Genomic DNA, 27496 nt, shown 5'->3' with positions numbered 1-27496 from the left:
CGTGAGCTACCTTGCTGTATTTTCACCCGACCTCATAAACTGGATAATTCAGTAACGATGTGACATCATGCTCACTGGAACATATTATAATGTTCATACAGATTACATCCAACACAAAAGTTTGTTCCATGAATAACTACACTTTTGTTACTGTCAACACATCCCGACATGTTAGTGCGTCTCTCAACACTTCCTGACTTCCCTCCTCTGTCTGCAGTCAACTGCTTCCTACTGAAGACATAAATCTTTAAAATCACCTCACGAACATGAAGTGGGTCAATTTGTGGGATTTGTTGAAGATAACAGGCCTGTCAATTCAATTCAATTCAATTTTATTTGTATAGCGCCGAATCATAACATACATTATCTCAAGGTTCCTTACAGGGTCAGGTCAAGACCTTACTTTGTTACAGAGAAAAACCCAACAGTTCCCACAAAGAGCAGCACTTGGCGACAGGGGGAGGAAAAACTCCCTTTAACAGGAAGAAACCTCCAACAGAACCGGGCTCAGGGTGGGGGGGTCTGCCTCGACCGGTTGGGTCACTGCTGAAACACTTGCTCCATCAAGCACCTTTGCACCGTCTGTATCAGTGGCAAGTCCAGCCAAGCTGCAAGCAGCAGCTGCTCTAGCAGAAGTCGCCACCAGACTTATCCTTTATCAAGACCTCATAATACTCTACCATGTGGTGGTGATGGTGGTGGGGGCTGTAGGCTGGTCCTCCTGTTCCCCCTCCAGCTGTCCAGTCGAGGCCGGGCAGAGAGTCTGAGCTGAGCTGGAGGTCTCGCAGGTGGAGGAAAGGAGGTGTAGTGTCACCTCGTCCATGCCCAGGGCTGGGGATTGGCCTGGTGCTTGGGCCAAGGCCAGGACTGGGTCTTGGACTGGGTCTGTGTACAGGAGACAAGGAGGGTTTTCTGTGGTGCACTAAAACTGAGAGTATTAGATATTAATCTGAAACACTGACACTCCTGGATCAGATCTCCTGTCCTACCTGGGGCTGGGTCCCGGTCTGAACTTCCTGGTGCTGCCCGGTGTGTTGGTGGTGTTCGTGTTACAGGCACTGGTCTGGTCCCCCAGCAGGTCTTCTGACAGCTCCTCGTAGCGGGTGCTGTCGTCGGTCCGGCCCACTCCGCTGTCCAGCTCCTGGCTGTTGGACAGGAGTGGTGCCAGGCTCAGCAAAGGAGGGAGGGGGACAGGTGGGTCTCTGTCCTCCTTCTGTCCTCTCACTCCATCCTCTCCCTCTTCATCCTCTTCCTCTTCCACTTTCACATCACCCCCTGCACCCTCTCTACCTCCTCCTCCTCCAGTGCAGGCCAGGCTTCCTCTTCCTCCTCCTCCTCCTCCTCCTCCCCTGCGGAGGCGATAGTAGCCAGAGAGGTTAGACGAGTTGAGGGAGCAAGAGGAGGCTCGAGGGTTTTGGTGGAAATCTACTCCCTCCAGAGTCAGCTCCATGTCCTCCTCTGGATCAGCAGGGTTGTCATTCTGGAAAGAACCACAGAGGATTTATGTGAAAGTGAAAATAAAGCCTAAAGGTTCAGGGTCTATGATCCTCAGATCTACAGATAGATTCAATGAAGGGAGTCAAAAGTCCCGATCTTTATTCGCACTACATCCCTGTGTGCTGCTGGAGAGGAAGGAGAGGCGGAGCAGGGGCTAACAGGAGCCTCACACAGTCACACATCAGTGAGTGTAGAGATTTAAAAGTTAGATTTCTCCAGTACTGTAAGTGCAGTGGTGTAGAACAGCTGTTCGGTGTTTTAATAGGATCGTCCACTGTCAGCAGCTCCACCAGCTTTTATCTGAAGTGTTGATCTCCACCAGAAGATATATTTGTGGTTTTAAGAACCAAAAACCATCTCATTGTAGTTTTACATCTCCTCTCTCAGGTTCTCTCTGGAGCTCTAGTAACAACAGGTCAGTCAGCCAATCAGAAGAGAGGATCTGATCCAACAAAAATAAAGCAGACTTCAGGTAAACACTCGGAAACAGAAACCAAATCCCACAAGGTTGGATGGTGGGTCCAGGTGGGCAGGGCTTGGGCGTGGCTGAGGACAGTGACTGCTTTGTTGTGACATCACAAAGTTCCAGAAGTCCTGACGGCTGGTTTTAAGGCTCAGTTTCTGAATACAGGCTGTGTGTATTTCTCTGTGGACTGAGGCTTTGATACTTTCACAGTATTAATATAGAACCTAGACCTGCTTTATAATCACAAACACATGGACATCTACCTTTAGACTGTGTGGAGCTTTAAAATGCTTTGACACTGCAGAGTGGTTTCCTGTTTACAACCTCTGTGTCTGCGTCTGCTGACTTGTAAGTATTCAGTCAGCATTGTCTTGTGTCCTGTGGACAGTACAGGGTGTGTCTTAGTTTCTCAGTATGAATCTGTGTGTTGGTTTGTGTTCTTGTTCTCCTGAGGACGTGTGGTCGTCCTCACAGCTTCTAAAAGCCAGTTTGAGAGTTCAGACTTAATTTTAGAGTCAAACATAAGCCTTGTGATATTTTACATTTTCTCTTTGTCAACATAGAGCACCACACACTGTAGTTTATTTTGACTCAGTCCCACACACACCGTCCTGCTGCCCCAAATACTCACTAGAATGCCAAGTGTGGATTAATCCGCGGCTGAAAATAGTCCCCAACTAATTTCCTCGTTTGTTTGATAAATCAACAGATGTTTTAGTGAATTACTGACCTGCTTTTTTTCTTTTTTTTCATTAAAAAAAAACTATTTTATTGTGACCTATTTTTAAAGATTCATGTCTTGTCTGTGTGTTTGACCTTGACAGAAAAAATAGAGCAGGCGAAATAAATAACTACTCCTCTTTTTTCCTCTCTTCACCCATCATCCCTTCATTCCTTCATCATTTCTGCTCCCTTCATCTGATACCTTCACCTCTCCCCCCATGTTCTCTCCTCAGCAGGTTTTATAGCAGGTTGATACAAAATACAGTCTGTTTGTCTGCTATTATAAATATCACACTATCCAGTCTAAATCACAGAATAACTGAAATATAATGACTTTAATGATGTTTTAATGTCTGGATTCAGTTTTATTTTGCAGGATATTACCACATATTTGTTCAAGTTCAACTATTTCCTCCCTCACTCAGCAACATTATTGTTCTGACACTGCAACAGAAGTCAGGACACGTTTCATAACTTGATCTCATTTTTGTAATATTTTGTATCTCTGCTTTTATTTTTGATGACAGACTCCATCCTGGGGATGATACCAGTTAACATATATCTGGGTGTTTGTGCTCTCTCTCTCCTCCTCTGTCGTCACAGCTGCTCCCTCATCACGTCCCTGATTTGATATTTGCTTACTCGATAAAACATCCATCATCTCCTGTTCTCCCATTACAAGTAGATCTGACGGGCTGGAGCGTCAGAGTTGTCTAAATACTGACTGACTGACTGACTGACTGAGTGACGGCTCATTCATGTAGTTGGAGTGTACAGACTCTCACACACACACACACACACACACACACACACACACACTGCACAGTCGTCACTGAATATGTATGAAGGAGTGTGTTATAACTGACGTGTATGAATATGTTATGTTGCAGTTCCTCCTCTGTCAGCACATGTGGACATACACTCAGGGAGCTGCTGTCATCCTACGAACATTTATCGTGTGTGTGTCTGTGTGTGTGTGTGTGTGTGTGTGTGTGTGTATATAATAACACACGCAGCCATTAATGTTATGTCCAGTGACGTCCTGTATTTGAGGTTTATGATATGAAGAAAAAAGGCTGATTGTGAACATGAGTGATGGTGGGCAATGTGGTGCTGCAGGTTTCAGACTGTTAAAGATCCAGTGCAGTGATTTCAATTCATTGACTTTATAATAAGATGAGTGTTATTATTTAAATTATGATGGTTTAGTTAATTCACTAGATGTTGGATATCTGTGCTTGATGTGTAAATCTATACCGATCGGAGTGATGAATACACTGGTTCAGGACCAGCTCACCTCACATATTCATATTTCATTATGAATTATTATTATCACCTTTCTTTGGCTCTATTTTTATTCTTATTTGTCTATGTTGCAGTTTGTGAGGAAACACTAAGACACATTCTTTGTACCTACCTACCAATCGTTATGGAGTATTAAGTTGCAATAAGTTTTAATAAAAATTGCCATTTATAACCTACTGTCAATCTCAGTAAATAGTGAGCGGTGCCTTTATTAACCTCAGCTGTGTGGAGGACTTTAATAACAGGCTTAACTGGCTTTTATTTGAGAGATGAATTTATTTCTCATTCCCCTGTTTTAAAAGTGTATTTGAGTAGGAAAAGATTTTGTAATTCCAGTCTTTATTTGGGAGGGGGGGGGGGGGCTTTCTTCCTATTCAGAGTTTTAATATGTTTAGCAAAAAGTGTGTGTTTTACAGCTGCTGGGTTGAAAGATCCAAGAATCTGGAAAACTTTGGGCTGATGGCAGAGCTGCCAGGGGGAAGAAAAATCAGTCAATATTTGAAGCAGGAAATTCAATTTTCTTCCAATTCAACTGTTAGTTCTTCATATATGTTGGTCACAGACTGATGGAGCAGCAAACACCAAGCAGGCAGGAGGAGGTGAACGTCCCTGCTGGAGGAAACTAGGACTGTGACCACACAGCGAAATAAACAGTGGCTTTTATGAATCTTTGCTCTCCTGTCGACCACCTGCAGCAGCCACAGTGATACGGGGAGAAAGTAGGTTAGTAAACTAGGCTGCAGTGAGCTGAGTGATGAAACAGGAGAGAAACTGTTGGGCCTCAAGTTATAGATGTGACGACTATTTCTGGACCTGAAAATGAGGAGAACTTTCCTCACAGAGAAGCAGCGTTGGACTGGGAGTGCCGCCACATCTGTGGGTCAGTGCAAGGTCAAAAAAGCCATGAAGGTTTGGACCCGCCCTCTGTGTGTACCTGTGCTGCATGTGTGATCCAGGACTGGGCTCAGTGGCCAATCACAACCAAGTTTCAGCCCTCACTGACCCAAAGGCTCTTAATGAAAAGTCAGAGGATCAGCGTGATTACAGTTTATAGTTTTCAAGATACAATGTCTGTATAACATTTCACTGATATTTCAGTCTGGACCAAAGTCTCCTGGTGACAGTTTGTTTGTTGTTTTCCATAATCGGATCTCCTTGTGGGAACATGTAGACGAACAGAAGAGGCCTGAGAACGGAGCTTTGAGGAACTCCACGTCCTTTTTGAACCGATCAACTCCAGCTAGTCTCTGTCCTAGATACAGACCAGTTTTGTACAAGAAGGTCTAACCTTTGTCAACTGTGTCAAATCCATTAATACAAGACTAAACCTTTTCCACTGGTTACACAAGATTGAATGCAATTTAAAACTTTTCTAATTTCTTTAGACCTGTACAGTTCATGCTTCTCCTGTAATAGACGTTAGTTTCACCAGTAAAGTTCATCTATAACTTTGGTTTATTGGTTTCTGCACTTTGTAAACCTTGAGCATTGAATGAGGACAGTGCTTCAGGTGTGGTGTTGTGTTGTGTTACCTCAATGTCAGGCCGGGCCAGCAGCAGGGAGAAGTTGATGCTGTCCTCTCTGGTCAAAATGGCCACTGCCTCCTCTCTGTTCTGAATATCCACTCCATTAATCTAGATGGGAATCACAATATTTTTCACATTTAACAAAAACACTGTTGATATTTTCCTCCCTCCCTCAGTCGGTTCCATTCACTCGTATTTTCTGTTAAAATACAAAAATGGAAAATGATCTTGAAGCAGAAGCAGAAGTTTTTCTACTGGCAGAATAAAAAATATGACTTGAAAACTATAAAACAAAGATGAACCATGTCACAGGTTTGCGGCTGTATTGACAGGTATGTTCCCCCAGCTTGCAGGGAGACACCACATCTGTCTAAAAGGCCTTTAATCTCTGTGGTGACGGCTGTCATGGGAACTGGTGCTGACATCACTGGTCCGCTGCCAGGTAACCATGGCGATGCCAGGTGCTACTGGTCTATTCTTATCACATTCCAGCTTCACCTTTTTCCCCGACATTGTTTTCAGGAGGGCGTCAGTTGCGGGGACAGAGGATAATGAGAGAAGAAATGTCAGGGAGATAAATTTATTCACGCTCATTTTTCACAGTCAAGTCTCTGATAGAAACAAGTCAACACACGTGGGTCTGACTGAAGAGCAGAACAAAAACACTGTTTTAACAAGATGTAGAAAAGGTTAAGCTCCCAATTAAACTCCCACTGACGCCTCCTCCTCTGATGCCTGGTGCTTTGTAAAGCTTGACTATTAATTACAACACAAAGCCAGTTCTTTAGTACCAAATGATAAACTTTAAGGAATTACATACAGAAAAAAACTTGTTAGTACTGTAATAGTATGATGTGCTGTACTATCAATGACCTACAGTTACTTTTATCAAAGCAAGTGTGTCCAGACAGTTGTATTCACAAAATAAGAACTCGCATACCAGTTTTTAATACAATTTACAGTAGAAAAAAATGTTAGTATCTGTAGTTTCTTTATGCCGTGTGACATTTCATCAAATCACAGTGCATCTTGCCAGTGCCAGACTCCGCCTAACTCCCAGCTAATTCAAAAATAGGCAAAAACGTGGGGTGTGGGTGGAGCCAAGACATTGGTGCATGCCAGTTTATGGCAAGTCACTCGAAGAAACATGGCCTCAATTATGCAGAACTTTAATAAAATAAATATAAAAATTCACCCCCTGTACAGTTGTCATGAAGGAGGAAATAATCTCTAGAGACCAGAACAGTTTCTGTACCAGGCTGTAAACATGTTTCTTTCTGCTGTAAAGTTGGACATTTGAACATGGGAGTCTGTGGGACTGACTCACTGCTGGAGCCAGACTCTAGTGGTCATTAGAGGAACTGCAGCTCTCAGCTCTTCACTGTTGGAGCTTCATGTTTCAGCCTCAGAGGTTGGAGTCTGGTCCTTACTCACTTTTACTTTGTGTTGAGTCCAACACTAACACTGTGTTAAAAACACAGACCCCTAATTCATTTCAGTGAGACCACTGTGTGGACACACCCAACAGAGAGGGCCCCGGCAAAAAAGATGAACTTAGTTTATCTTTTGCCACAGAGCAATGCAGCTTCAAACCTCCGAACTGATGGATCTGTTCCTCAATCTGAACTTCCTGGATCATGCTTCCTGTCTCACCAGCTCATTAAAAGACGTCAAAGTTTGGAGCACAGCAGTGTTTTCCTCAGGTGGAGCTGAGTCACTGTCACAACAGACAGAGAGGAAGCATCTTTACATGATGAAAATGTGACACTCTCTACAGAGTGACTAGCAGCCCAACAGTGTGGTGGTAACAGGTGACAGCATTGTCCCCCCTCCCCCCCCAGCCCTCCTTCTCTCTCAGTCTATTTTTAGGACGGCAGTAACTGGGCTGCTGACAGCTCTCTCTGATTGGACCAGACTGTCCCAGGGGTGTCAGGTATAAATTTACATAGTTTGATTTGAATCTATTTCTAAGCCTCATGGCACCAGACAATCTGTCAGAGGACGAGTTTGTATTTAACTGACCTGAAGGTCAACTTTCAGGATTAATGGATACGTTGGATAATATGTCTGTACTTTCACTTGCGTAGGACTTGCAGGACCTTTACTTTTTAAATCATCTGTAGAGGTTGCACAGCTGCTCCGGACGGATTAACCAGAGTCTAAACCTGTGTTTGTGTACCTGTAGTATTCGGTCTCCTTCTCTGATGCGTCCGTTCTTTGCTGCGATGCTGTTTGGATTCACCTGAGGTGAGATGGAGAGAGAGAAAGAAAGGAATTAAAGGACAATGAACAGAAAAATAAATGACTTCATGAATTATGGAACAGATGATTGAATAATAATGAGTAAATCAGTATAAATTGGGTGAACAAATGGAAAGAAAGTGAATAATTGATTGGATAAATGATTTAAAGGATGGATGCAATAAATAAATATCTGAATGAAGGAGTAACACCATGTGAGCCGACTTAATGAATCATGGCTTTATATATTTCTCCTATATAAATAAATCAGTTGAGTTGACAGAAGGGATGAAGAGTAGATCAATGCTTCGTGTCGTCACCTCTCCAACATAGATCCCCAGATCCTCCTCGTCGTCCGTCCTGTAGCAGACCGTCAGACCCAACTTCTCCTGCTGGCTGGACTTGTACAGCTCCACCTCCTGCAGGACGAGGGGAAGGGGGAGTGATTGATTGGTTTGTGATGGTCTTTAGGTCGACTTTCTCAGGCTCTCTGTTCAGCCCTGTCAACAGTTTTGCTATTGGTCGTCAGGGACGTTGCCATTGTCAAACTTCATGAAAGCTGAAGCTAACAGCTAATGAGTCGGCACCATGCACTGGATAAACGCTGTATCGCTAAACGCTACATAAAGAACTTTAGAGATGATCCAACAGTCTCACTGATCACTGACAATGAGCTTGGATCAAAGATCAGAGCAGATCAGATCTAACCCTAAAACTATAAAACCAACCACTTCCTAGAACAGACCATCTTCGATCATAGCACAGTCTCTTAGACCATCAAAGATGATCTTAGACCAAAGTCCAGCTCTGACCATCAAAGGTTATGATCGTATTAGATTAGAACCCATAGACTACCCCCTCAAAGACCACCGAATACCTTCAACCATCGAAAACAAGCTGAGATTCTCCAACACCATCAAAGACTCGTTACAACCACCAAAAACCAGTATCAACTAATTACAGAGCAACTGCCCTGATCTGGTTTTAGATGGAGGCATCAACAGAGTGAAGAGGCAGAGAGGAGGAAGTGATTTAAGGAGGAGATGAAGGATGTAACTCAAAGAACAAGGAAGTAATTTATGTGGATATAACAATGATGGAGATTGGGGGGGGGGCTGGCTTCTTTAATGACCAAACTGCCGTTTGTCTCAGGAAACAGCAGCGAACCAACCGAGCGGAAAAAGACAAAGTCCATTAGACGTTTTATTAACTGAACTGAAAACCAGTCTGACCATCACTCACCCTGATGTTCTCCACCAAACAGTAACATTTCTGAGGACTGTGGATTATTTTTACAGCATCACCAGAAATACTGTATCTTCATTAACCTTTTCTCTGCCACTCTCCGTCCTCCTCCAGTTCTCATTTCATGGATTCCTTGCTCTGTTTCCTTCCCTCTGCCCTCTTATCCTCCCTCCATTTCCTTTCTCCCTCTTCATGAATCTTTATATTCAATTATTCATCTCCTCATGCTGTTGTTCCCTTCTTTCCTTCCTCACTCATCCTCCTAAATCCCATATTTTGCTTTCCCCTCCCTCTCATACCTCTAACCTTCCTTTCCTTTCTTTATTCATTTTGTCTTCCTCCTCTCCAAACTCAAGGTTTTTTTCTTTCTCAGTAACAGTGACAAGTTGCCCTGAAGCACTGAACCCTAAACTAAAGAGGTTAAAAGGCCTTAAAGCCAAACCGTCGTCATGGAACATTTGTTGATTACTTCTGTGTAGCTGAAGGAAAAAACCTGTTGCTGTTGTGTCTGCATTTTAAAGACATTTTGCTTCCTTAAAAATCACCCTTGCTTTTTAAAGAGTTCGAGCCAGGGCCCAAACCAGTTCAGGACCACTTCCCCAAAATTCTGCAGATGTGAGGAAAAAATGTGACGTGTCAGACGGGCTGGTTTCAGTGTTTCTGAAGCTCCTGGATTTTCACTCAACAGTCTCTAGAGTTTTTATTCAAACTGGAGCCGGAAACCAAAAACATCCATTGAGCAGCAGGTTCATAAAAATCATCAGAGTTTGTTTAAAGAGCCTCACTCCACAGCCTGAGTGATCTGTTTATAAAATTATTGTGTTTAACAACTGTCACCAGCTTTTTCCCAGATAGCAAAATGAAACTTCTGGCCCAACATCTGCCTGCATCCTTGGCCAGAATCTGGCTCATATACTTCCACATCTGGGCAAAATCCAGCTGTTATCCTCTGGTATTAAGAGACAGCTGGAAGATTTTCTGTGTGTGTGCCAGAATTGGTCCAGATGTGGAAGTAGCATCTTGCAATCGTGCTGTATATTGGGCCGAGGAAACTGGACGTGTACTGGGCAAGAAGAAGCAAGTGTGTGGCCCAAGTATGGGCCGGATTTATTTTGCTGTCTGGATTGCAGGTCAACAACCAGCCCGACCCACCGGGAATCCTCCCGTGCTGCTCCAGGCCCGGTGAAAGCAGCAGGTCAGCAGCAGCAGAAGCTTTGTCACTGACATGAAGAGAGAAACTCATCCCCTGCACAGACAGTGTGGAAAATCCCATCTGCTCTGTTGAGACATCACATGTTCAGGCAGCCTGTGCTGTAGAATTTGTTTGGTTATTTTGTTCCTTACTGAGTCGATGATTGGTGTCGCACTCTCTCTTGTCTTCACATCATGACAACAGCTTCTCAACTAACTACATTTACAGGACTCAAGGCTGCTCTGCTCTGTTTATATTACAGATCTGTTCATCAGGCTGCGTGACTCATATCAGACATGTGGCTTTGTTCATCTTCTTTATGCAGAGTCACAGATGTGCAGCTCCTCTCTCTTGAGGAGGGGGCGTTGAGGCAGTTAAGCTCATTACAGTGGGGGCAGTACTTGAAAAAGGGTTGAGAGCAACCGTCTCACTGGATGAAAAACTGCCTGATATTTTTCATCGTTGGGGACGCTTGGTTTATGGGAATGCAGCAGGAGGGTTCTCACCTCGTACTCCAGGTCGTCCTGCCGGTCCACCTCATGATTGGAGACGTCAAAGTAGTCGTTGGGGTCATTGTACTCAAATACGCAGCTGGAGGGGGGGGAAGAAAAATCAATCACAGTCTTATTCAACATCCACAAAAAGAAACAGCAGGTGAGGACGTACAACTCATTGATCCCGTACGGTCCCATGAGGTGAGGGAAGGGAGGAGATGGGGGAGGAGGTGGAGGGGAGGAGCCGCCTCCTCGGCCGTGGTGGTGGTGATGATGGCCTCTGTTCCTCCCCATCGTCATGATGTTCTGGAAGCTGATGTCCGTCTGCGTGGCGTTGTCGACGCAGTCGGGGATCGCCACCATGGCAACAGAGGAGATGGAGGTGCTGCCGGTCCCATTGATGCTGCACACTAATGTACCTGAGGGGTGGAGGGGGTTGAGATTAACAGACAGAAAAGAAAACTTTTCAATCTGCTGGTGGCTGTAAAATATAAAGTCTCCAGTGAAGCTGAGATCAGACTTTTATCCATCCTGTTCTCTCATTATCCATCTATGAGCCTCAGGCTGTGGAGAAAACATGTTCACATTGGTTTGAGTGGTCACATTTCACTGTCACCCGCTCCTGTGAACTAAAGGTACAGTCACCTCACACCTCAGCAGAAATATCTGATTTGCCTCTTTTTTTTTCAGCTGAAGCCCAAACGACAGACGGATCTCTGCTTCACTGCAGCTCTGATGGTCAGACTTCAACTTTTTGCCCTAAATATTTGCCCAATAGAATATCACACTGGGATTCCAGTATTACATGGACTTACTTACTCTTAATTTTTATTTAAAAAATATATTAAATGTATTTCAAGATCATCCTGGAGAGCTGAACTGGGTGAAATCAAGAGAATGAGTTATGCAAAATATATAATTAGAGACCTCATAAAGCATAGTAAACCAAAATAGAGGCTCTAAACCATGTGTGTTTTTATCACGGCAACTGTTTGCTTGAATGAAGGATAAAAAATACGAGTTAGGAAAGGAGACAGGTGGTGTGAGACAGATGAGAGGAAATGATAAAACGCTGCACTAACATCAGAAAAGATGGTAAAAGTCAAGTGATAACACAAAATGATTTTGTATGTAGGAGGATGGTGGGAAAAGAAGATGAGAGGTAGTGTTGGGAGGGAAAAAGATGAAAGATGAGAAAAATATGACAAGAGAAGAGTTTGAAGAGAAATCCGATGAAAAGATTAGAGGAGATGTAACAAGTAAAGACTGTGGGAAGTGATGGAAAGAGATGATACTAAAAGATGAGAAGGGAAAAAAAGAGGATTCCCGTCTGGCAGCAGCTCAAAACTTCCGAGACGCAGATGAAAGGAGCAACTGGAAAATCAAACACATGCTCACACATGTATCTGTCAGGTGGTGGGCTGAGGTTTACCTTTCCTCCTGTGACTCTTGCGGACAGATCCGGGTTGGTGCAAAGGCTCCTGGGAGCTTTGTGGTCTGTCTAGTGGCAGCTGGGAGGGTCTCCGTCCTCTGACCTTATGACAGGAGGGGATTTAAAGGATGTTGTATATAGATTTATAATTTCTATACAGGCAGAGGAAGTAAAGAATAAATGTGATTTCTGAAGATCCAGAGGCTGAGCTCTGACTGCAGCAAACATACGGTGGCCCTGAGAAGGTAAGGTGGCTCAAAACTCTGCAAATGCTCACAACACAAGAAAATATACAGCTGGGTCATACTTGTTCAATGCTTTGTGACTTCTGAAGTTGTGCTACTTGCAGCACATTTCAGTTTTGATAATAAGGGGAGGAAAATTTTGCATTCTTGTTTTTATCATTTGAGAATTATAGCTGTAAGTCTTTTATTTTTTTAAATCAGTCCACCCTCTATAGTCAGTTCAAAATGCTGCAGCTCAGGACTGAACTCTACAGTCTGAAATACTTAGAAATCATCCTGGTCTAAGTATCGTATATTTTAGAATTGATTTCTAAAATTCATTTAAAGCTGTTCTTCAGCTGGCCCTTCCCTGTGAGCCAGGACACAGTGAGATCCTCTGGTACAGCAAAACCAAAGGAGACGGGGTTATTATAATGTTTCTGTAATTGTTAGTATTTGCAGCACGTGTTGTCAAACTGAAGCTCTTTCCTGAATGTGTGTGTGTTTTGTCTATTCGTGTGTTTTCTTCAGCTGCAGTGTGTTGAGCTCTCAGGGCCACCGTACATACAGCACAGATGCACAGTGATATCATCTGATGTCTTTAAAGCTGTGACTGAGACATGAGTGAGAACAGTCATGTGATGGACTTCCTGTCGTTGTGATGACAACGGCGGTTTTGCTTGTTCTGATTTTAATGGGTGTAACATTAACGACACGCAGGTCGTGTGTGCAGAGACCTCTCTCTCTCCCTCAGTGCACCGTGCGGCGACCACCGGCACAGTTGTGCGACATGTTGCAGTTTTGATGAAATTGCATGAAGCGCACACTGACTGGCTCCTCACTGTGTTCTCATAATAGGAAACTGTTGTGTGCTGTGACTCGGCTCAGTGGTGGCGACTGGCAATCGTGGCTTTTTCTGAACTTCTCTGGTGTAATATCCACAACACACCTGTCACACCTGACAGGATCAGTCCTTAAGGGGCCAGTAAACACAGCCCCCCCGCAGGAGAGGCTTTGTCAAACTTAATGCGGTGATTGGTTGGCTATGTGGGGGTGCGACAGGAGCCAGGGGCTGATCTTCTCTCGCTGCCTCTCAACTCTGCAACGGTACGAATCAGCAGTGCACTGCAGAGTGTCTGTAGTCGGGTTTCAGGGGGTTTATAGTAGTAAAACTGCAAAATATCAGGGCCCGGTTTTACCTCTTATGACAGTGACAGAGAGTTCATCATCTGAGGAGCATGATTCAGTAAATCTTAAATCTGGAAATTAGATTTAGCTGTTTCTTGTGCACAATTGGAAATTTAGTCTAGAAGGTGATGATTGAGAAAAAATCAGGAGAACATGAGCATCAGCAGAGAATCCACACAAATCTGTTAGGTTGAAGACAGAAGCAGAGGCTGAAGTGTTGGACAGAAAGAACATTTAACATCCACATCCCTTGAAAATTACATTGCAAGGCCAGTGGTGTTTTAACAGTGATTTAACATGAGCACCAAAGGAACTATGACTAATATTTTAGCTGCAGCCAAGTGCACAGATAAATGAGGAGTGAAAGAATTAGGAATAATGACGATTAATAAATCAAACCAGAATTTAGAAATCGAGCATCTGAGGAATATGATTAAAAAACTAAAGGTTAAACCGATTTAAATAAAAAAGAGACCAAGGTCAAAGGCTGACTGATAATGAATTAATGTGACTGCATAATTCAGACCTCCTGTGGTGTCTCTGGTTTGAGGAAATAAATCAGTGTCTATCAGCTTGTTCCTGAAATGCTTTGAGGTTCAAACACAGTTTTGTTCTGGGAAGTTGCTGAAATGTGGGAAACAGGAATCCTCCATTTGTTTCCAGACTGGGATCCATGGATCTGCCAGGGTCCGAAAACTTGACATTTATCCAAACAAACTGTAACTATAGAACAAACCTGACAGTAATTTCGGCTCTTGCACAGTGTTAATACCAGTTAGGATCATTCCAACAAACATAAACAGCCCTGATTTCTTTTGGTTGTGTCCATGAGCGAGTACATCTGTTTGTTTCTACCCATAATCCCCTGCACTCAGGGTTGTTTGTTTACAAGGGATTCATTTTTGAGGTGCAGTGAATTGTCTGTTCAGAGGCCTGAGACACATGAATGAAACTTTTCTTCATGTTTGAAGTTTACAAACGAACCTTGATGAAGTTAAGGATCCACATGACTGTGGGTTTATTGAGTTGTACAGTAAAAGGTCGACACAGTAAATTATAAAATAGTAATTAAAAGGAATTGAATCAATTTCTAACTTAGAAGTAAATAAGAATACATTTGTTTAACAAAATATTAAATAAAAGTAAATAAATAAACAGAAGTAAAACTTATGAGTTGTGATGATGTAAACTAATATGTGACTCTAACCTGGAGTAAAGTAATAGAAGTAAAAATTCTAATGTAGTTTAACTCAAAACCTGAACTCAAGAAATGAAGTTAATTCAAAATCTTTATTGAAGTTTCAAGTTTTCTGAGGTCGACTGGCTCCTTGTAAAGCTCCTGTATGTAAACCTGGATATTTAACAGGTCATATGTTTTCAGGGGAAGAGCCAAGAGAAGACATGGTTGCCATAGAAACACCCATCACTTCTTTAAATGAGACTGGTGAATTTAACTGGTGTCACTCACACTGAAGCACAACAACAGAACTTAAACATCAGCTTCTGCTTCATTAACATCCCAAATGAAACTTGGTTTGTTTTGCAAAGGAAAGGTGAATTTGAAGGAAATGTATTATTATGAATTAAACAATGTTTAATGTGTGTGTGTTTCACCACCATCCACAACAGCACAATCAAAAAAGTTTGTATTCAGACAAAAAAAACTTGAATCTACTTTATTTTCCAGCGTAGACTCATAGATGCTTAACACCGATGTCAGAATCTGACGATGTCTTTCTATTGGCTGAGGTGTAAACGTGAGAAAAAGTGTGATGTACTTTGGTCAGGGAGCAAAGTCATGTAGGTGTGAATCTATGAAAGAGAAGCTGGATGTTCCTCAAAACAAGTGTGCACACTCATCAATCTGTCCTCACATAAATCAGTGATTAAAGGCCGAACAGGCGACAGTGTGGGAGGAAATATTCTCCATCTATCATCAGCTTTACGGGAAGTGGGACCTTATTAAAGATGACTGATAGGAGGCGGATGGAGAGACGTAGGACAGAGAAGTCACTCATGCAGGAGGATCACTGGAAGCTGATGGATGGTAACTTCTGTGTGTGTCCTACCTTTATGTTTCCATGTCTGTCCATCGGCCGCAGGGAGTTAGTCCAGCCTTTCTGCTAATGAGAGACAGAGGGAGACAGAGACAGATGATGTCACTGAGCAAGAGGAGCAGGAAATCACACAAGAGAACAGTGTACCTGTATGGAAATTCAATATATTCACCTACATATACTGAATTTCCACATTCTGAAATATACGAAGATATAAAAAACAAATATAAGTAACAATTTTATATGAGACCTATTACAAATTTCAGTTTCATGTAATGACTTGTATCTCTAGCCCATACAAATATGTATGTTTTGTATGTATTCTTATATTGTAGACATGTTCCATAAATATATGTCCATATAAGCATATAGAATTTTTATATCTAATAAACTTCCCTATATAAATTAATGCAATGTAATGTTGCATAAAAATGTATCAAATAAGTATTTTTTTAATATATGACGATATACAAAGTATGGGTATTTCATATATTTTATAAACCTTTATCTTCATATATCCAGAGGATGTATAAATGTGATGTGTGAAAGGTGACATACATGGTAACATCACTCCTGACACAGGGACATATACGTCATATATGACATTTCTGTCAGTGGACTTACTGAGTCTTATTTATAGATTATATCTCCAAATGTGGGTTTTAATTCAATAGAAACGGCTTTTTAAAGGCTCCAGACATGGTCACTATACAGAGAGGTTTTCACTTATAAGCCTGTGTTGGCCTGAAACTGCATACTCCTGTACTGCAGAAACATATTATTGGTTTTCATTAAAACAAACTCTGATGAAAATGATGTCCACCACCTGCTCAGCAGCAAACAGCAGACCGACACCGTCAGAGAGCAGCATTCAGCAGCTGGGGAGACAGGGACCACAGTCCTAAGACTGCATTTCTAAGACTCTAGTCTTATGATTAAGGAGGAGACTTAAGGGTCTTTTGTGCAAAGGAAGGAAACCTTAACTCAGATTTTAAGGAAAATCTTAATTTAGGGTGTTTTGTGCAACTGGCCCCAGTTCTTCATTGTTAAGGGTTTTCATTGGGTTCTCCCACTCCTCTTGGGACGCCTTCATTTTCTTGATTTATCACTATAAACTCAGTCATGTTGAAATTAAGTCAGAGGCAACTTTAGTTTTTTCCCTTACTTTGGTCACTAAGGTGTTTTGTGCAACAGTTTAAGTCGTTTTAAGTGATCGCTTAAGTGTAGACCGAGAAAACCTTAAATACTTAAGTGCACATCTTAAGGAGAAGACTTAAGGGTGTTTTGTGCAACAATTGTTATTCTAAGGAAACCTTAAGTTCAGGAGCTGGTGGAGACCAAACACAGGGCTAAAAGAGCGGGAACACCGGACTGAGACTCACGGATACAAACACCAGTGGGACGATAGTGTTGCTCTGTACTGTGTGCACCAGACTGAATAGGACTGTCCCCTGTAGTGGCCAAAAACATTATAAATTCTTCTTCATTGGTCTAATTAACATCCACCATTTTCAACTCTCCCCTCACTCAGACCTCGGTGCTACATGTGACGAGCACATTAAGGGCCCGTCAGAGTGTTTTGCTCAGGGGTGCACACTAAAGGCAGAACAGATGCTAATTTACTGGGAAGTCTCTGGCCCCCGGGTCGCTCCCACCTCAATCAGCAGCTCATAACGAGCTCACATACAATGAGCCACCAGCGACACACATTAACATAAGTAATATAGCTGGAAGCAGAACAGAGTGAGCCGCGGCGTCACTCTGGGGCCGGTGTGAAAAGAAACACCTGCTCGGAAATGAACATGCAGGTAATTATTTATGGGAATGTTCGGTGTTTCTGCTGAACATGTGCGTCAGTATGTGTGTGTGTGTGGGTGTGTATGTGTGCTGTAATAATGATAAAAATACTGTGTGTCTTTGTTATTAGGTTTTCTAGCAGGCTGGAATCATCACACGTCAAGTTAATGTCTGCAGACACACACTCGTCTCACTAATGCCTGAAGACACAAGCAGAAGGCCTCTGAGCGCACATGCTAACCTGCTACCTCCAGGTGAGACGCGCATACACACACACACACACACACGCACACACACATCAGCCCATGAATGCTTGAATAGATGCACACAAACACACAGCTCTGTTGAACACACCTCTCCTCCTCCCTGCCTTTGTTTCAGGGCTGATTGTTATGCATTACATGGCCTCTGCAGGTTGACTGGCTGTGTGTGTGTGTGTGTGTGTGTGTGTGTGTGTGTGTGTGTGTGTGTGTGTGTGTGTCGGTGAACATAATGGCTTCACAAGTCAATACCCACTCAATAACCACAATCATCTATCAGGCCTGTTGTGAACCGGTCAGTGATTGTGCGTGTTTCATCTGCAATTAAACAGCTCGGCTGGAATTTCCACAATCGTGTGTGTGTGTGTGTGTGTGTGCATTCAGTTTGTGGTTATGGAGAACTGCTCCACTCGGTTCCTCTGGTCTCGTCTTGACTCTGGTGACTGCAGTTCCTCTAATAAAAACCATCCCATGATGTCTCTGGAAAACTTTTGTTTGGGCCACAAACATCTGCAGGGTCAGACCAGCACATCTGTTAGATCTCGTCTCCTCCTGTAAACAACTGGACCCTCGATACTTCCACTGTTTGTAAATGAGGCTGTCAGTGTGTGTGTCTTGAGATTTCCTCCTCTGCTGATATATATGAAATTTGTGTTTGTATTTTTATATGCTATAACATGTTGCCACCACATTTGTTAACAACATATATTTAATTCACACATGCAAATTTATTAAAATAACATATATATAAACTATATACTTTATATGCTTCTTATTAACTTCAAACATGTCTTTCTTCCCATTCTGAGAAATTGGTGTCAGACTTTATATACTAACAGGCAACAATATATGTCTACAATATAAGCTTACATACATATTTGTATGGACTAGACATATATGTCAGTATATGAAATCAATTCAATTTAATTTATAGTTTTGATATATATGTTTTTATTTCATATGTAAATATATTTTATATATGAAGTTTAATATACATACAGATATTCCATTTTAACAACCAAGTTCTATCTTTCTTTTAAAAAATTAAACCCAACCCTGCATATAAAATAGATTTAACTCTTTATACTGGAAGAGGACCACGTTTGCTGCTTGTGTCAGCAGTTTATTTAAAGTATGGTGCATGAAGGAAACACTCACAGGGTCTTTGAACAGAGGAAGTAAATCTCAGATCACTTTTTACATGATGTATGATCCTGTAAAAATATTGTATCCAGCAACACTTTATAAAGCTTATTAATTCAACAAACACATTACACAACATATACATTAAATGTGTAACTGAAATGGTTCAAATCTGATGTTTTGTGTCATTTTTAATTGAACATAATGTTGTGTTTTACAGCCGGCTCCATCTCAGCTTTAATTGGTGGTAATCGCCTTGATGTTCACTCTCTGTTCGTGGCTGTGGTTGTAACGTTGCACATCTGTGTGCAGATAATGGGCTGGCAGATAGATGGATGGCACTGTCAGGTTTGGATATGCAGTACACCAGTGTCATTGTGTTTGTTTGTGTGTGTGGATTGTGTGAGTTTTTGCCTGTGCATGATAATTACAATGTTCCTCAGCTCCCTGCTGAGCTCTGGCTCATTATACCGGTGTGTGTGTGTGTGTGTGTGTGTGTGTGTGTGTGTGTGTGTGTGTGTGTGTGTGTGGGTGGGTTACGGGCATGGAAACAATAAGTGTCCTGACTGGGCTCCAGCACATTAGCCCGTCAGAAATCACAGCTAAGTGAAGTGTGAAATGAATAACGGAACGGAAGAAAGGAGCTGACTGTCCTCTTTTGTTGGACATAACGCTGCTGTCTCCCATAGGAGAGGAGAGCTGGTATCAGACTTCCTCCTAATGGAGCTGTGTGTCTGTGTGTTTGTGTCTGTGTGTTTGGATGGACAGGACGAATCTCACTCAGGGGCCTCTCGTGTTTTATTCCAGTGACGATGGATTATTGATCATTTCCAACAGGTTGTCACCACAGACGGCCTCAACAGTTGTACTGACCAAGAGGTTAGTCAACAGTTTGTCTTGAGTTTTAAATTACGGACACTTGAGCTGAGACTTCATTACCCTTCATTACTGGAGGAATATTGATTGTTATGTTTCATCACTCCCTGCTTTCATTATGCTCCAGACCTCAGAGGATCTGTGGAGTGAGCTCTAATTTATGGAATGAAATTAAATATGTTAATGAACCAGTAAACATTTTCTTCATTAACAGCTCATTAAGCATCAGTGCCAATATGTTTAAAGCTCCATATAAAGGCAGATGTCCATGTGTTTGTTCACTATAAAGCAGGTCTAGGTTCTATATTAAATATTATATATTATATTCAAAAACGGAGCCTTAAAATGAGCTGTCAGGACTTCTGGAACTTTGTGATGTCACAACAAAACAGTCACCGCCCTCAGCCATGCCCCAAGCCCTGCCCACCTGGACCCACCATCCAACCTGATTTCACCTGTGAAGTGCACAATATGAGCTGTTTCATAGACATTGTAACAGTTAATAATATGAATTAAATCTTTAGTTTTTCAGATATATTCTGTAAAATTAAGTGAAAAAGTTTAATCTCAGATCACTGAAGTTGTAAAAGTTCCTCTTCAGACATGTTTTAAACTCTGTAAGGATACTCTGCTATGATTCATATTTTGTTTCTCATGATCCACCCCTAGATCAGGCCTTGGCCCCGCCCACCACCTGCTGGCTCCAGGTGTCCAGGTGACAGAGCAGAGAGGATGAAGATGTTAGAGGAGGAAACATCAGAGACTCAGCCTCATGTTGGAGCCTCAGTCAGACCCAGACTCAGATGAGGAGTCTATTGAGACCAGAATCAGAGACTAGCAGACGGATCAGAACCGTTAGCGTAGTTAGCATCTTTTATTTGTTCATGTTGTTTGTTAGCTTGTAACTGGCAGTGGCTGACACAGTGTTAGTGGTTGTGCTAATGCTAACTCTGGCTCTCTGTACTGACAAGGTTTCAGGTGTATTTAGCCCCGCCCCCCCATCCTCACAAGTTGACAGGATTGGTTCCTCAGGTTCTATGATGTATGAATCCCTGACTGTCTGAATCTGTTTTTATGAGACTGTGATTGGTTCAAGGTGGAAACACTCAGTCATGGAGTCGACTGATTATTTCACTCATCATATGTCTTTATTATAGAGAAACATCATGTGGACGTTAATGAGGTTAATTAAAATTGCAGTCTTATGCCTCTGCCAACCAACCAAGTTGTAGGAAATATCGTCACAATCTCCCCTTCCCGAGTTGAATATAGCCAGAGGTGTTTTTGCATAACATTATGATGTCATAGTGAAGTTGACCTTTGACCACCAAAATCTCATCAGTTCATCTTTAAGTCCAAATGAATGTTTGTGCCAGATTTAAAGAAGTTCCCTCAAGGCGTCACTGAGATATCGGTTTCACGAGAATGTGACAGAAGAGCGTACCTACGGATGGACAGATACAACCTGAGAACACGACGCCTCCGGCTCCAGCTGTCGTATAACAACCTGATTTTCATCGTCCTATGGGGATCATGAACGTCTGTAATGGTAACACATCCACTTGCTGTTTAGATATTTAATTCTGGACCAATATGGTGACGTCGCCGGGATGACACCGGACATGGAGACAGGACTCAGGGACCTGAAAGTATCGACGAGTGGAAGCAGCCGGTGCCTCCAGCTCTCAGACCCGTGGGGGCTTCACAGGAAAGTGACTCACACTGCAAACTGTTCTCATCACTGACACACTGAACACGAACATATGGAGCTGATGGTGATTATTTTTATTGTCCTGTATTGTTGTTGCCATGTGTTCGGTGCGTCGGAGCCTCCATCAATATCTCCACCTCCCGGGACCCCAACACGCTTCTCCTCCCTGCTCATTAACTATTTACTGATTCCATCAACACACACTTCCACCACATCTATCTACACACACACATACACACACACACACACACACAGCAGAAATAGTTTGACATCAACACACTTTCCTCTGACATTCATCTCTTTCACCCACCCACTCCCTGTGGTGCCTGAGCGCACACACACACGCACACACACACAAAGGAGAAAGAGATGGAACGAGGGATCCATTTTTCATTCCCAGCATGCTGAAGGGAAAGCGGCGATACTATAATCATACCCGAGGGAGGGAGGGAGGGGGAGAGCTGAAGGAGGAGACAGGGAGTGGTCAGAAGAAGAAAGAGAAGGAGAACGAGGAGATGGAGGATGAATCCAGACAGTGAGAAAAGGTGATATCAGGGGAAACTGGGTAACAGTGGAAAAGAGGAAGAGGAGAGGGTGAAAATATAAAATATGAGATGAAGATGAAAACGAGAAGAGAGAAGAGTCTCAGCCGTTAGAAAGAGATTTCTACTTTGAGTCTGTGTCTTTCTTTCCCTTCACCTCTCACCTCCATCAATCCTCTGGACCCAGAGTCTGATGGGAGTCAAGCTGAGAACAGACCTGATGATTAGTGAAACTACAGAGAGCAGACAGCTCACTGTGGACGAGAGAGAGAGAGAGAGAGAGAGAGAGAGAGAGAGAGAGAGAGAGAGAGAGAGAGAGAGAGAGAACACTGAGAATAACTACAATAAAATGTAAACAGGTGAGTTGTATAAATTCAGCCGTACAGGTGTCATGAAGGAGGAAATGAGCTCTAGAGAGCAGAACAGTTTCTGTACCAGGCTGTAAACATGTTTCTTTCTGCTGTAAAGTTGGACATTAACATGGGAGTCTGTGGGGACTGACTCACTGTGGAGCCAGACTCTAGTGGTCTTTAGAGGAACTGCAGCTTTTAACAGCTCAGTGTTGATTTTTGACCTGGAGGTTGATGATTGGTTCAGGAGCGTCGCTGCAGGAAACAAATCCAACAACAAGAATCATAAGATAAATAAATAAATGTCCAAATGCAAACATCAGATTTCTGTTTGCACATAAAAGGAAACTGAATCGAACCTTTTGGAGAACAAACGTGTCAGGACTGTGAATTCTCCCTTTTTTGTGCTATTGAAATATATTTATATATTGAATAATATATATTTATTGAATACAGACCTTGACAGATCACTCATCCCACCCCCACCACACTGACTGACTGCAGCCCCTCCCCCAGCCCGGGACCGTTCCTCCACACAGTGGGTGAATTAGTGAAGAGTTAAAAGCATAAATAAACAAGTTTGTGGATGAAAAGATAAACTGAACATGGAGGGAGAATAAATAAATGATAGACGATGAAACTGTTTTAGAAATGAAGGACACAGACGATCCTGACTTAAAAATCTTACAAGAACATTGTCCTCAGAACAAACGACAGGAACAGGAAGTTAACGACGACAGTCATGAGACACCACAAACTGTGACTGTGTCTCCGAGCAGAACCTGGACCAGAACACAACTCGCTCCAAACAGCCGTCATTTTAATCTTGACAACGAAGCCTCGCACGGATCATTTGGATAAAAACTCCCACAGTGCACCTGGTTTCCCATAAAACACTGCAGGTTTCCTTTGTTTCTAAAAATGTGTTTCGAGGATGGAAGGTTTTCATCTCACAACACAGAAGAAGAGACAACAGAGACGCCACATCTTCAGGCTCAAAGAACACACACACACACACACACACACACAGCTCCAACCTCCAGGAAAACTCCAGTGTTTCCTGAAAACTCATAATTATGATTCATAATCCAAACACATTTACATTTTCGCTCCCAGGCTTCAGTCACAGATTCACTCAACAACGTTTCCTCCTCTGTGAACGTCTGTTCCTGTTGCTGTCTGACTGAAGCAGCTCTGAACCACAGACTGGAAAACAACATCAACACATCTTCGTACAGAGCTGTTTGTCAGCTCCTTCTCATACTACGTTTAGTCACCTTGGTTACGTTCTCATGATTAAAGCTGCTTTCACACCTGCACTTTTTAGTCCAGATAAATCGAACGCTGATTGAAAACAGCACTCGCACACAGACAAACTCTGGAGCAGCTGGTTTTTGGTGCCAAAGGGTTGTGAACTTGACCCCACCAGCAGGTGAACTCACAGGTTTGAGGCTGACGGTTTGACGTGAGGGTTAACGTGTCATTCTCTAACCCTAACCCTAACCCAACATCACGTCAACATCGTTACTGAAGTGGAGACAAAATCTCAGACACAGATTCTCAAAACCTGGACAAATGATAAATGGATAAAATGGACAGTGTGAGATTTAAATTATACAAACACTATAAACAAAGACATGTTTTTTCTCAGGCTGGAGCCTAATTTCTGCAGCGAGTCATAAATCCTGTTGTGTTTGAACGATCTGTGCGTCAGCTCGTCATTCAGACTCCTTCCCTGCCTCAGAGCCTCCTCAGCACACCAGTCATTACCTTTTCATTTTTAGGAAAAGCAAACAAATCATGTGAATATGAAGCTGTACATCATTTAAACTGTGTTATTAGCTTCATATTACAGAACAAATTCATTCCATGGTTATTCTCAGTCCTGTGGTTATTATGTAAATCCACACAGCTGCCTGCACATAAACATGTATCACTGCTATAATGGCCTTTAAGACTCAGAACATAAAAATCAGTATTTTCATTAACTTCACATTTATACAGTCACATGGGAGCAGCTCCGGCTCGGTGTTCACTGCCTTGCTCATGAGCATCATGTCTGTGTCTGTGTTTAATGAGCAGTAAAGCAGAATATTAAGTGAGTCCATGAATTAATGTTGGATTTATTATATTTAGAAACTCTCTGAGTGAGCAGCCCCCGTGAATCTTTTCAAATAATCAGTCTGACTGATCAAATGTGTCTGGTTGATCCAGGTGGAAAAGAAATATTATCAACATTTGACATTTCCTGTGTTGAAACTTAAGATTTTAAAAATGATACAAATTTTATGCCCCTTTTATGTATTTCTGACTTTTCAAAATCAAGTTTTTCTCCTTTTGAAGTGACTTTAAAAATAAATCTAAAGAAAAAGAAGAGAACCGGGATGGTTGTAACACTTCCAATTCCTCAAATCAAGAATCACCAAGTAAGGAATCAGCTGATTCACTCTGCACATGCTCAGTTTAGTCCTTATTCCACATTAGCACACTGTGGCAGACACAGACACGTTTAGAAGGAAATGAGAAGGAGATAAGAAAGTTTGTTTTTTAACTTCTTTTTACTTCATCGATTTTGTGATGAACTGTCCGCTTTACTTTGTAGTTCAACTCTTCAAACTTGAATCATGTTTATTGTGTCTCTGTGTAAATATCTGTCACGCTAACTGTCAGTGCTAATGTTTTAGCTGGTAGCTGTAAGATAAGCTAGTTCATGGCTACAAGAGTCACACGCACATACACACACATTTCATTTACCTTTCAGCCTAGGTCATGTTACAACAAACCCAAGTTGGCTTAAGTTTGCTTCGGGAATGTGAAGTTGTGTCTCCTGTGTCAGAATTATTATCTCATCTCCTTCTTACAAGGCTTCACAACATTTATTAATTGTGCTACTTCAACCTTTGCTATTTGCCAACAAAACAAAATCCTGGTCAGATAAATAAAACTACAGGAAATTTTAGGCGTCTGACGTCTGACCAAAGCTGCCATTTTTCTTGTGAGGACAGTTTTTGTTTTTCTCCAGCTGGAATTGAGAGCTGCTCATTACAGAGACACAACCTCACCTCCAGTAGAGACTGCATGAATAGATTACCTCCGTCCTGTGTGTTTAAGATTCAGAACTGCACAACAAACGCAGCCCTGATACACGTCTTCATTTCCCTCCTGGGGTTGTCTGATGATCTGAGCCGACGTTAGAGGTAATGGAGTCTGACAGCGTCTCCTCATTCTCATGCAAATGTTTGGTTGAGGTTCATATTTGTAGACACATTTCCTCTCATACAGCATTTCTCTCTCCTTATATACATAAACTGTACATATATATTTGATTAGATTAAAGGAAACATCCATCCAAGAATTTACATGGACCCACTTATTCTGTTCAGGGGTCACGGGCGGATTTTACAGTCTTTAACTTTACAGTCAAAACACACATTACACACTCCTTCACAATAAAGGATAAAAATAATATAAATAAAACTCTAATATAAAAAAACTTGAATAAAAACTAATTTATGTTCCAACCCGAGAATTGACATCTGCATTACATGCATCGAAACACATCTCTCTGAGCCTAATGTTTGAAACATGTTTTATTTGTATTGTTTTGTTCCTTATTACTGTTCCTACATATTCTATTGTGTCTCTTCACCTGTTGTCAGAGCCTTTTGCATAATGACTGCCGTGTTTTTATTGACGCTGGTTCTCCTCTTTTTACTCTTTTGTTCTTTCAGTTTTATTGTCATCACTTCTTCTATGTTCAGACTCTTTGGTCTTTCTGGTTTTATGTTTTACGAAGGCCGGAGGCATTGTTTTCAGGTTGATCGTCCGTCTGTCTGTGTCTGTCTCATTCTTGTCAACGTGATGTCTCATTTTGGTGGTCAAAGGTCAAAGGTCAAGGTCAGGTTGGCCTCACAAAACACGTTTATATGACACAATTTAACTCAAATGTCTATAAGGATAAAATTAAGTGGTAATATTTTATATCCAAAAGGTCAAAGGTCAACTTCACTCTGACATCATAATGTTCTGCAAATACACCTCTCATCTGTTTTTCTTGTAAATGTTTATTTAAAAGTCAGAAAATCATAAAAATGCAGACCTGATGTCTTCAAATTCTTTCTAATTAGAGCTCAGTCATTTTCTGTTCATCACTTGATCAATTAATTAAAACTGGCTGAAATGTCAGAGTTACATTTTTCCACCCAGCTGCTGATGTGGCCCTCGGCCTCAGGTCTTTGACCTCAGTGTTTTCGTCTTCACCTCCTGTGGATGCAGCATGTGCAGCACGTTACCACCCGGCAATCAGTTCAGATCCACGGCTGAATGCAGACAAGCTGATTGTGTCTCCAGAGTCTCTCAGCTGCTGACGGCCTAATGAGCCCACAGCTCATTAAGACTAATGCGGTTCTGACGACTCTCAGATCGGACGAGTCCTGAAAGAATAACATATGTTTGACGGCCGTAATGTGAGAGGACGTATTTGTTCTTCTCCCGTCTTTCAGTCGAGCTCTTCATGAACACCGTTACTCTGCTGTGGGTCACGGGTTAAAGTGAAGAGACGGAGCTCGACACAGTTACATTCACACAGATCAGTTCATTTTATTCTGACTTATTTCAGTGTCAGTCTGTTCCACTGTCTGGGTTATTTTCATTTGTTTGTCAGGTCTTGTTCATTCTGACACTGACACAAACATACGATCGATGTCTCAAGTGAAAAGATCCATTACATTTCTCTCGTGGTCAAATTATAACTTTTTGCACCTAAATCCAATTTACTAACAGATTCATCTGTCTTTTTATTTGCTTCTTTGTTTTGCCTTTTAGCAAACATCCATGGCATCAATAGCACTATTTAAGGCTAACAGAGGCTAGGCTAAAATACTGCAGACAGTTAGCTTAGCTTAGCTAACAGTCAGACATCATTTCTTCAGTCAGAACGACACTTTAAAGAATCAGTGGATCATCTTCAGAAATGAGATTTGCTCCTTCAGGGAGGAGTCCGTGAAGCACAGAGCTGTGGTTGGGATGTGGTTAGCTTAGCTTAGCATAAAGGCAGAAAGCAGGGGAGAACAGCTGGTCTGGCTCTTTCCAAAGTCCACTTTATGGTTTTAAGGGGACTCCATGTTGGAACTATTGCAGCTTTATTGTATAGAAACATATTTTTTAGGAGACCAGTCCTTATGCTGAGCTAAGCTAAGCTAACAACATCCAGACTCCAGTTCTGGAC

General features: G+C 42.1%; 1 protein-coding gene across 2 annotated transcripts in view; it reads right to left on the bottom strand.

Moving 5' to 3' along the window:
- The window catches only part of LOC139606557 (PDZ domain-containing protein 4-like), a 50899-nt gene that overhangs the window by 12309 nt on the left and 11094 nt on the right, over positions 1-27496 (bottom strand). For both annotated transcript variants that reach the window (XM_071458808.1, XM_071458809.1), the window contains 9 exons: positions 15603-15656; positions 12122-12224; positions 10862-11108; positions 10702-10786; positions 8079-8177; positions 7697-7759; positions 5524-5625; positions 990-1480; positions 681-885 (listed from right to left, as the gene is read on the bottom strand). In XM_071458808.1, the coding sequence (XP_071314909.1) occupies positions 681-885; positions 990-1480; positions 5524-5625; positions 7697-7759; positions 8079-8177; positions 10702-10786; positions 10862-11108; positions 12122-12224; positions 15603-15656 (1449 nt within the window). The remainder of the gene's footprint in view (positions 1-680; positions 886-989; positions 1481-5523; positions 5626-7696; positions 7760-8078; positions 8178-10701; positions 10787-10861; positions 11109-12121; positions 12225-15602; positions 15657-27496) is intronic.

This window comes from Trachinotus anak, unplaced genomic scaffold, assembly GCF_046630095.1.
Source record: "Trachinotus anak isolate AG129_WGS33_773 ecotype Australia unplaced genomic scaffold, CSIRO_AGI_Tana_v1 ptg000022l, whole genome shotgun sequence".
Classification (NCBI taxonomy): Eukaryota; Metazoa; Chordata; class Actinopteri; order Carangiformes; family Carangidae; genus Trachinotus; species Trachinotus anak.
Note: the sequence above shows the minus strand (reverse complement) of the source record. Positions and strands in the feature narration are given on the sequence as shown.